Source organism: Anoplopoma fimbria, chromosome 2 (genome assembly GCF_027596085.1).
Source record: "Anoplopoma fimbria isolate UVic2021 breed Golden Eagle Sablefish chromosome 2, Afim_UVic_2022, whole genome shotgun sequence".
Classification (NCBI taxonomy): domain Eukaryota; kingdom Metazoa; phylum Chordata; class Actinopteri; order Perciformes; family Anoplopomatidae; genus Anoplopoma; species Anoplopoma fimbria.
Window position 1 is genome coordinate 3,583,733 of NC_072450.1, and position 11,485 is coordinate 3,595,217.

At 47.4% G+C, this 11,485-nt stretch overlaps 1 protein-coding gene across 1 annotated transcript; it reads left to right on the forward strand.

The window, feature by feature from the left end:
* Positions 1-527: 527 nt before the first annotated feature.
* Positions 528-8,469, forward strand: map1aa (microtubule-associated protein 1Aa). Its single transcript, XM_054613881.1, has 3 exons — positions 528-7,245; positions 7,654-7,880; positions 8,314-8,469. The coding sequence occupies exons 1-3, from the start codon at positions 543-545 to the stop codon at positions 8,467-8,469; spliced, it is 7,086 nt and encodes a 2,361-aa protein (XP_054469856.1). The 5' UTR covers positions 528-542.
* The last annotated feature ends 3,016 nt before the right edge of the window (positions 8,470-11,485 follow it).

Here is an 11,485-nt window from a genome sequence, read left to right on the forward strand (position 1 = left end):
CCAGTACAGTAACCTACATTTGACCTTTTTGTTCTGATTTGGATGACTTATGCAAGATTTATTGTTACAAAAGCATCAATGTTTGCAGATGTTACAGTTGGTTATTCTGTGCTCTACCCAGATTCGCTCTCTAATCACCGACTTCTCTGGGAATAAGTTGCTGATACTGAGCGGCCAGAGCTCTGAGCAGGGAGGCGACATCCTACTGCAAGCTGGAGCCTTCACCTGGCAGCACTTCTCCGACATCATCTCCAACCCTCAAGTAAGCCGAGTGTGCTTTCTCTCTGAATAAGTCCTTACGGTGTATGGATCAACTTTTTATGAAGCTTACATGGACACATTATTTAGGCTTTTTTGTTCACTGTTACTTGTGTTCCCAGGTGATTGAACTCCTGTCCAAGGCCTCTTCAGAGCAGCCGTCCAGGCTTACTGTTTCCTGTCAGGGAGAAGGGGGCTGGAGCTCCCTGGGCCAAAGCCAGGAGCAGCAGTCATTTCAAAATCTTCTGGAATACCGACTGAACCCCGAACCTCACCTCCCCGACATGGACGGAGTCACGGAGTTCACCGAGTATGTCTCGGAGACGGTTGATGTGCCGTCGTCCTTTGAACTCCTGGAGCCCCCAACCTCTGGAGGTTTCCTGAAGCTGTCCAAACCCTGCTGCTACATCTTCCCCGGAGGTCGAGGAGACTCCGCTCTGTTCGCCGTCAATGGATTCAACATCCTGGTGGATGGAGGGTCTGATCGGAAGTCTTGCTTCTGGAAGCTGGTTCGCCACCTGGACAGGATCGACTCTGTCCTGCTCACCCATATCGGTGCGGACAACCTCCCAGGCATCAACGGGTTGTTCCAGAGAAAGATTGCAGAGCAAGAAGAGGAGCGTAACCAAGAGAATGGATCCAGCAGCAATGGAGAATGGGTGAAGAACCTGATCTCTCCTGAGCTCGGGATCGTGTTTTTCAACGTCCCGGAGAAGCTTAGGATGCCGGAGTCCACGCTGAAAGTGAAGCGCAGCATTGAGGAAGCATCTCTTACCTTGCAGTATCTCAACAAGCTCGGTATCACGCCAGAGCCTCTTCACAGGGTAGTCGGCAACACTATTGAACCCATCACACTATTCCACAAACTTGGTGTGGGAAAGTTAGACATGTATGTCTTGAACCCTGTAAAGGAGAGCAAAGAGATGCAGTTTCTAATGCAGAAATGGTCTGGGAACAGCAAAGCCAAGACAGGGATTACCATGGCCAATGGAAAAGAGGGAGAAATATCTGTCCCCTATTTGACATCAGTTACCGCTCTTATTGTTTGGATCCCTCACCGTCCAACAGAAAAGATAGTCAGGGTGCTCTTCCCTGGAAATGCACCGCAGAATAAAATCTTCGAGGGCCTTGAGAAACTGAAACACCTTGACTTCCTGCGATACCCTGTGGCTACCCAAAAAGACATATCATCCGGTGCACCTCCTCCCATTATCAAACAGACAAAAATGAGATCAAGAACTGACAGCAAAGAGAGTCTCAAGTCTTCACCCAAACCCCACGCTAAGACAACAAAGAAAGAAGCCAGTGGACAGGAGGAAGAGTCCAAGAGTGAAATCACTAAAGAGAATAAAGTGGAGAAGAAGGAAGAGAAGAAACTCAAAAGTCTGAAAGCCACAAAGCAACAGAAAAACAGTGAGGTGGCCCCAGTGGCAGCCAAGACGGAAAAAAAGAAGATATCCAAGGAAAAAACTGCCAAGCAGGAGAAAGTGTCCAAGATGGATGAAAAGAAAGACAAAGAGAAAAAAGAAATAAAGAAAGAGAAACGTGAAGTAAAGAAAGATGAAAATATACGTAAAGAAGAGAAAAAGGAAAGTAAAGCCAAGGAGGATAAAAAGAAGGACCCAAGTAAACCGGAGCTGAGAAAAATCACTAAACCTGACCTGAAGCCGCTCACCCCTGAAGTGAGAAAAACTCTGCACAAGGCTAAGACCCAGGCTAAGCCCAAGACGGACAAAAACAAAGCAGTAAAGGAGGAAGCAACTGAGAAAAAGCCTGTCCCAAAGAACATCCCCGAGGAGATCGCAGCAGCAGCTTTGGCTGACAGGTCCATCGTTTCCTCCCCAGAGGATCTCACCGAAGACTTTGAGGCTCTGAAACAAGAAGAGCAGTCCAAAGTTAAATCTGTGCCAATCCAGAATGATGTGATGTCTGGGCATTCACTGAAAACAGATACTAAAGTCCCGTCTTTAGTTTTCCCCGATGAGAAAATCAAATCCCCAGTTACTGAGACACAGTCAGCTTCACCCGAATCCCCTGTCAAACAGATAGGAGACAACGAAGACAACGGCGCTTCAGTATGCGTAGCAGCCGCTGAAAAGAAAGAAGCAAGCGATGGCTTCGACAAGAAGTACCAAGAGGAGAAAATGGAGAAATATGATGAATACCCTCTGAAGGACGACAGATCGAGGAAGAGCGACAGCTCAGAGGAGGAGGGCGACGTCATTGAAAAAGCTGACCTTGAAGGAACGGAAGACGACGAGGTCCTGAAATATAAAACAGAGGAGGCGAAAAAGGACAAAACTGGAAAGCCAGCAGAGCCAAAACCATCACCAACCGCCGCCCTGTCGGGTCAAGTAGCAGCCTCCGCCTCGGAGCAGTTCTCCTTCATCCAAGATGAAACCATCCCCGGCTACTCCGAGACTGAACAGACGATCTCTGACGAGGAGATCCACGAGGAACCGGAGGATAGGATCCCACAGCTGCGCTACGATGTGGGCTCCTATGACATCTCCGTCCCTGATGTCCCCGGTACCTTTGACTCCATGCACGGTATAAAAGAGATGAAGGGCTCTGTCATGTCTGACGTCAAACCCAAATCCTTCATGGGAGGCCTTGAGCCAGAACTTGCACATTACCCCACCATCATCGCCGCGCCTCTTGCAGAGGAGGAGCACATCTCCTCGGCAACTTCCATCACAGAATATGACAAACTGTCGTCCTTTGCTACGTCTGTGGCTGAGGACCAGTCCATCACCTCCGTGACGGCGCCTCAGACCGAGGAGGTTGGGAAGAACTCTCTCCTGCTGGACACCATCAACAGTATCCCCTCCCGCGCCGAGGCCGCCCAGGGGAAGGACTATCTCCACTCGGCAGGAACCATCTCGCCCACCTCCTCTCTGGAGGACGACAAGTGCTTCAAGTCTCCTTCCTCTGAGGAGTACCAGCCCAACATTGCCGAGATGGAGGGTGATGCAAAGATCAAATTGGTCCACGAAGAAGAGGACGATGAGGAAGATGAGGACGAGGACCAGACTCCTAACGTTGACATCCCTCTGGGTAAACTCCAAGAGGGCTACGAACACGCGGCCTTCATGATGCTCCAGGAGAAGCAGAAATCTCCCACTGACACTTTTTCTCCTCCTCCTCCTCTCTTCTCTACCACGCAGTACTCTCCCACACAAGCTGTCAAAGACAACCAGTCTCTTCTCAGCTCAGAAGGGTTTAAGACGGATATAAAGCCTATTTCACCCCCTCCATCTTTCTCCTCTGGGTTTGAATTAGAGTCCCACTCCAGGCAGGAGAGTGAGGAAAGATGTCTAAGTCCAGATGACAGCACCATGAGACTGGCCTCACCCACACAGTCTGTACCTACAAGCAGTGGCTACTCTCCAACAGAAGAGAAACCCTTTAAGACGGAAGACAAAGATGAAGCAGAGATAGACGTTAAATCAGCCGATGTCCCAGACAACACCGCCTTTATCGGTGACAAGACAGCGTCTGACGAGTCTGAAGAATCCAGTGAAGACCATGAGGAGGAAGATGACTATTACACCAAAAAGGATCTACAGCCCGCTGTCAAGGCCAAGATCATGGAGGCAAAAGAGGGGTGCTTCTTGGACGAAGACTTAACCTCTGAGGCAAAATCAGCGAAGACAGAAACAGAAGACAAGGGATTGGACAAGACACAGGTCTCTTTCAGCCCAGAGAAACCAAAACCTCAAATGATGTCCTCAGATGAAGATGAAGATGAAGATGATGATATCCAAAGTGGGGTAGAGTCCCATAAGCCCTTATCACCAGATCAAAATAAGGTAGACATAAAAAAAGAAAGCACAGAGGAAGAAGATGTTGACATGGAGCACGAGAAAAGTGTTCACTTCAGCCTCTACAATTTTCCAGAGAAGGAGAGCAAAGAAAAGGCCATATATATTAGACAGGACACGCCCTATGTGCATGGCAAAACATTCTCTTACAGTGACATTTACGGCTCAGTGGACTCTGACTTATATCGTCAGGAGTCTTTGGATAAAGTGGAGAAGGACAGTGCAAAGGGTGAAGTGATTTCCCAGAAACCAGAGCCCTCTGCCCCGTTTACAGCCTCAGACAAGATGTCGGAGAATGAGGGATCTAGCGTCTCTTATGGAAAAGAGTCCTCCGCTTCACCGTGGCTCGATTCAAAGAGCCCTTCTGCTATACCTCCATTTGAAGAGGTCCAAAGAAAGGAAGCATTTGAATACAGCGCAAGTAGCCGCTTCCCTTCAGTAGCTGACAGGCCCGAGGCCTCGTCCACTTCTTTGTCGGCAGAGAAAGACGTGTCTTTTAAAAGCCAGACTGACGGCACAAAGCCCCAAACGTACTCCTCCTCGATGATGGCCTTTGATGATACGGCCGCAGACTACGGCGAGAAAGGAGGGTGTTTGGAGATTGACATGCGAAAACTGACAGCAAAAGATGAGGAGGACTATGATGACGATGTTGTCGATGAAGACGACGATGACGAGGACGAGGAAGATGAAGATGAAGATGAGGATGAGTACGACGACGACGGGGATGCGGTTGATTCTGATACGGAGAAAGGCGCCAAAGAGAAGTCCGAGAAGGAAGTAAAAAGTCCGATCAGTGAAATGTTTGGCTCAGACAAGCCTGAATTTATGGTTTCTATGGCTGGATACGGCTACAACAGCCAGGGGAAGCCCAGCAGCTCTAGCTCACTCACAAAGACTGAGCCCGAAGCGAAGACTGACTCCTCACCCCTCAGTGGAAAGCCAGCAGATTTAGGTGCTACAGGTTTCTCTGGCTACTCCTCTGGGTTTGACTACTCGTATGGAAGTGGTGAGAAAGACTCATTTTTATCAAGTCAGACCACAGACAAAGGTAAAGAGGATTTGAAATCAACAGGGGACAGTTATTACCAGAATCAAAAGGTTGATGCTGATTTTGAGAAACAGAAAACACCCGACCTTCTGAGTAAGACATCGCTGGACTCCAGCTTTCAGTACACGACCACCGCTGCCCCCGGGTACTCCTCCTCTTCGGCCTATAGCTACTCCTCCTCCACCTCGGGCTCTCTCTCCACCAGCCGTCAGTTCGGAGAGGAGCTGGAGACGCCCGCCGAGCCTCTCTTTGAGTACTCCTCCTTTAAAGAGGAAAACACACTGCTCATGGACTCTTCTCTCTCCGGCTCCGCTGGCGCAAAAGACGACTATCTAGAAGTGTCTGAGAAACAGATCGCAGCTACAACCGCGGCTGAGTCCATCTCTGGTTTAGCTCGTTTCTCACCCCTCAGCCCGTTTGAGGAGGTCAAGTCCTTCCCGTCACTCTCGTCCACTGCCTTTGCTGAGGACAAGAAGGAGCATAAGAGCCCATCAGGTGGAGTTATGGACAAAGGCCCTCAGCCAGACTGCTTCTTTAAGCCCGAATGGTCCGAAGGGTCCAAGCTGGGCTCGGCTGCCGGGTTTGGGGCCTCAGCAGGACCGTTTGCTGAACATTCAGAGATCTCTAAAGACAAAGAGGCAGCTAGTGCCGCCCTGTTTGGCGTCACTTCCTCACCGCGCCCTGACATAGAAGGAAAGCATTACTTTGAAGAGACGGACAGCAGTGAAGAAGAGGATGAGGAGGCTTACATGCGCGAGATGACTCGGAGGTCGCCGTCCGGCGGCCTGGCTGGTAGCCTCTCATTTTCTGACAAACCTGTCGCTCCAGCTCCCAGTGAAAAGACAGCTGGTGCACTCCCTGATGTTCTCGGCTCCAAAGTGACCTCACCTCTCCAGGCCAGCAAGCCAGACACAGCCAACGGCCCCACGGAGGTCGGTGCAAGCGCCACCCACATCCCTGCTGGTGCAGCGGCAAGTGGTGCATTTTCAGGCCCGGCCAAGGTGGAGCCCAGAGAGGGAGCAGCATCTTACCGGAGCTCTTTCGAGTGGGAGACGTCAAAGTCCCAGTTGGGGATGGTGCCCGGAGACTCCCCTCCCCATTACCGTCACGATGAAGAGTTCGAAGAGGAGTGCGAGATGGAGCCGGAGCACCCGGCGCGCCCGCTGTCTCTCTCTACAACCGATCAGCCGTTTCGCTCTCCGTTTTACGCCGAAGAGTGCAGCCGAGGTGGGCATGATGACGACGATGACGACGATGAGGACAGCGATCAGGATCTTGGCGGCGATGTCCCCATGGGAGCCACCTCCTCTTACACCAGTCGCAGCTCTCCTGGGTATTCCTCCTCCGAGTACAGGCAGTCCAAACAGGACCTCTCGCCGTCCTTCATCAACCCGTGCATGCGGCAGTTATCCAGCGACGAGGACGACGAGGAGCGTGAACGCAGAAGCGATCAATCGCAGGAGGCCGACGGGCACGATCTGTCAGTGAAGACAAGGGCTCACAAGCAGCCGCATCATCACAGCATGGACGGCGGCGCTCTGCAGCAAGCCGGCGGTATGTCGGCAGGGCTGGGTCTGGCCACAGAGGACACACCGCCCACCTCCGTCAGCGAGTCTTTAGCCTCCCAGTCAGACTCTGATGCCCCTCCAGGCACCGAGGAGGGCAACATGGACTCAGACGAGGATGCAGACTACATGCCCATTGATAAAATGTCCGCCGCGGGAGGAGGCAGCCATCATTCCTCTAGGATGAGCAGCGACCCTCCTCCTGCTCCCCTCATGGACCCCTCCCCTCACCCACCACGCCCGGATGTTTGCATGGTGGACCCCGACTCTCTGGATAACGGTTTAATTAAGAAGGAGCCCAAAGCAAAGGGCTTAAAGAAAACTTCCGGGAAAACCAAATCATCGTCCCCGGCCAGGCGCAAGAGGTCTCCCATGCCCGTCAAACAGATGCCGTCTCCTCGCAGCGCCTCGCTGAAGAAGAAGGAGGCGGACAAGAGCTCCCGTATGTCTCGTCTGTCGGACGGACAGGGCTCCAAGGACGATGACCTCTCCAGGTCGAGCTACAACCCCGGCAAGACGCTGACTAACGGTGTCAAGAGCAGTTCAGGTGAGAAAAAATGTATTAGAACAATTATCCTGAAAGATTCTCACATATAATTTACATTTAATTCTACAAAACAAAAATCATTTGCACATAGATTATTTATTTGGAGCCAAGAGGCAATTTTACATCTGTAGTCCCTGGACAGATGTTAAAAAGTCACCCTAAAATAACCAGAATATGTGATTCAAATTACCCACAAAAGAGAATATTAATAGAAACATCATTCAGGACACTTTTATACTACATTGTACTGTAGTACAAGTCCTATTAAGACATGCAACACAGAGGCTCATAGAACAACAACATGCAAAGCGAATAAACGAGGGATAATTATGTTAAATAGATGTCAGAAGCATAAAACATAAAGGACATTCATGCATAGTGACAGTTTGGTTTCGTTCTCCCTCTCAGGTTCTCAGAAGTCCGGCTCTGCAGGTGCTCCTGGCCTTCCTATTTACGTGGACTTGGCCTACATTCCAAACCACTGCAGTGCCAAGAACGTGGACCAGGAGTTTTTCAAGCGCATCCGCTCTGCGTACTACGTGGTCAGCGGGAACGACCCGGCGGGGGGTGAACCCGGCCGAGGAGTCCTCGATGCACTGCTGGACGGCAAAGCTCAGTGGGGATCAAACCTACAGGTAACAGTTTTGAAGCTGACGGTTGACTTCTCTTCTTAAACGATCCACATATTAACGTGTTTCAGGGTTTTAAATGACCTCCTTCTATGTTTTCTCCATGGTATTAACTTGTTGTTTGTGCATGTTGAAAGATTTAGTCCCTGCATTCCACCATACAACCATTAGCATGAGCCGTAATTGACTCAAATCCAAGTAAAGCGTATAGCTCTCTATAAAAGAAGGTTTTTCTGAGCGCCATCGTCCTCTGAGTGAATGCTCCGAGAGAAGTCTGGTGGCTTTGAAGAGAGCAAAGGTGGATTTTAAAGATTTAAGCGGTGAAAATATTCCAAATATAGTGTACACTTAAACTGATATAGATTTTTTCAGGTGTCTAAAACATATTTTGCTCCTCCCTACCCTCCCCCGCTCCCCCTCCACCCTCTCGCCCTCTCAGGTGACGCTGATCCCGACCCACGACTCGGAGGTGACCCGCGACTGGTACCAGCAGACCCACGAGAGGCAGCAGGAGCTCAACATCATGGTCCTGGCCTCCAGCAGCACCGTCGTCATGCAGGACGAGTCTTTCCCCGCCTGCAAGATCGAGTTTTAAGGCCCCCCCCCTCCCCTCGTTTCCTCCCCCTCTCCTCCTCAGTGTAGATCTGGTTTTTAATTGCTCTTCTCTATAGCCTGATATGCAAATCTGTTTCTGCTTTGGGCACTTTAACCAAAGCAGGAGCAGAGCTGGATAACTGTCTATTTTTTTCTAGATTTTTATTCGTTTATAAGCTTGTCGTGGCTCTCACCACTTATATTACAAAGGTAGTTCTCAGACTACTATGTCCACCACTACATTATTATTTCTCAGTTTTGTTTTGTTTGTTGTTGTCCCCTAACTTGAGACAATGGAGTCTTTGTTCATTGGCCGAGACAAAATGCCCATTGTGTTGTAATAAGAAAAATAAGGATAGGGAAAAAACAAATTAATGTTTGGTCGCTTGTCTTAAAATTGGGTGAAATCAGAGCACAAGTTTGCGCACTTTAAAGCCGGCAAAAAAATGATTTTCTTCCACTGAAACTAAAACAAATTGAATGCGTTTGCTGATATAAAATCCTCATTACAAGCTCATTGTGATCAGCTTCACTTAACTCTCCTCTATTTCTTCTGTCTTTCTTCCAAAACAAATAACAGTCCCAGTGTTGAACTTTGTGCCTCCTACTGAAATAGTCAAATAGAAAAATATGTCGTTTACAGTATATTTGCCGTAGCGTAGAGGAGACCATATTCAAAAAAATCTGTCTTGTAGTGAGTAATGATATTTCTACGGTTATTTAAAAGCGAAAATCAAATCGTTGCAGTAGGACATTTCTCGGTGGCTGTTATTTCTTACAGTGGACTCCTGGAATAAGTTTCTCTCTAATTGTTTTCTGTAGTCTTTGGTGTATTTTTTCAGTGTATTTCCGGTTAACATATCGTTGCAGAGGACCTTGAGGAGAACTGAAGGCGGTGAGTCAAGTAACAAAAATCATCATTCCTGATCTTTGGATTCTTTATAAATCTTTACGTACAGACCGGCACTCAGAGTCGATGAAACCTCGTATCAGTTTGCTGCGTCTCAAAGATCTTTGTACTAAAAAAAAAGCTGCGTTGAAGAACGAAGAATGTATTCCACTACAACGATAGGAGCATGTGGCTGCGAGGAGGGAGCTGTGTTTGCGGTTGAGAGGTTGGATTGTCACCCACATGTGCCTTTCTGTCCTGCTGTGCTGGAAGGGGAAGTGTTTCTGAGGCGGTACGTCAGCGCGTCACGTCCACGGCTCTGTGGTTTGGAAGGTTTGGAAGGTTTTTTTCGGCGAGCTGGTCTCCTCTGTTGTTGTGCAAGTCTTGTCGGTGAGAACGTCAATGCACTTAAAACAAAAAAACTAAAAAGAAGTTGTACATATTGAGCATTAAAACGGCACTTTTAAACTCAGTATTTCAGACGTAGACTTTTAGAGTTCCTGGAGCTGCCACTCGGAGAAGCACAAACAGAAACCATTGTGCACAAACTTCAATTTAGCAACATAAAAACATACAATTACCGCACTGAAAACCTGATTTCTTCTGGTTACTTTAAAACATTATTTGCCGACATATGTTTTTAGCCAATTCTTTAATTTCAGTGGTTAATCAGTGGAATGTTTTCAAGTGACACTTTATTATATGTAGACATGCTTTTTAATTTGATATTAATATATATTTTGATAAGTACTTTAAAGAGATTTTAACAAAACAAAACAATCCAACAAACTACAGGACCAACACGCCTCACTAGGGTTGCTATTTTATGATCCGCAGTAGATAAAAAAACAAACTGTATGATATTTTACTCCCTCGACTGCGATGCATGCAGATTGCATGTACATACAAAAAAAAAAAAACATTAAAGGCTGCAGGGAGCGATAAAAAAAACACAACCTCCGAAGCTCCAGTTGAATGTGAAGATGCAGATTTACCTTTACGTTCTCCGTGGAGGACTTCGATCTCCTGGTTGCCTTGGTTACCGTGCAACGTATGGTACATCGGACTCAATGTGTGTCGTAGCCGGCGATGCATCTGGACCCGACACAGTTCTGTTCTTACGGATGAGAAAATGATTTCAGACAGTGACAAGCCGATGATGTTGGAGTCACGTTGTTCCTGTTAAAACAGGTCGAGCTGCATTCCTATTTAATACTTCACTGTAAAGGCTGATAACAACTCACACGTGAGCAGACCACTCAAAACCCAGACTGCCAGACACTCAACGTCAATACATTTTTACCTATAGAGGATTTCCTATTATTCACACTCTTTTCCAGACAAAGCTTAACACTCACACACACACACACACACACACACACACACACACACACACACACACACACACACATAACCGCTGCATTTTTACGTATTGTGCAAAAACAAAAACAAACAAAAAAAAAGAGGATAAAATAAAAACATCTGTTGCGTTTAAGCCGTGAAACAAATCATCATAAAGCCCGTTGGATTTCAGTGAGCCCTGCTTGTACGTGCATGTGTACCTTTTTTTTGTTTTGAGTTCTCCTGTAATGTAATAGCTGAAGAAAAAACTGACATAGAACTGCTATTTTAAAAGATTGTATATTTAAGAAGCTGAGGAGGCACATGTAACCTGGCTGTGCTGTAAAGAAAGCCTCGTGGTCGTTTCTTTTGCTTTTTTGGTTCCTCCTTTCTGCTTCATGGTTCTACTTTCATCTCTTGTTTTTAAGTGCAATATTCTCTTTATCGCTCTTTAAATGCTTACAAAAAGGTAAAATAGAAAAAAGATTTATTGTTGAAAAAGGGAAACAAGTGTGGTGAAGACCAATAAAAACATCATTTACTGAAAGAAAAATGTCTCCCTGTTCTTTTTTTTTTGCACAATTACATCACATAAATGTTTTTGCTTCTGTAAACTGATGAAAGATGTAAATCTTTTACTAAAAACCTTTTTAGCTTGAGACTCTTTGTAGCCGAGCAGAGTGTTTAAAAGCTTCTACAGCCACGCTAACAGCTCTGTGAGGTTCTACCGGGTAAATGCTAACATTAGCATGCTAATATGGTTCTGATAGATTGCTGCAGGGATGAC

What these genes read in the sequence shown, in the direction of transcription:
- map1aa (XM_054613881.1), top strand. Translation starts at nt 543, where the DNA reads ATGGACGGAGTCACGGAGTTCACCGAGTATGTCTCGGAGACGGTTGAT. An exon ending in CGGTGTCAAGAGCAGTTCAG is followed by an intron (nt 7,246 to 7,653) that starts GTGAGAAAAAAT and finishes TCTCCCTCTCAG; the next exon opens with GTTCTCAGAAGTCCGGCTCT. An exon ending in AGTGGGGATCAAACCTACAG is followed by an intron (nt 7,881 to 8,313) that starts GTAACAGTTTTG and finishes TCGCCCTCTCAG; the next exon opens with GTGACGCTGATCCCGACCCA.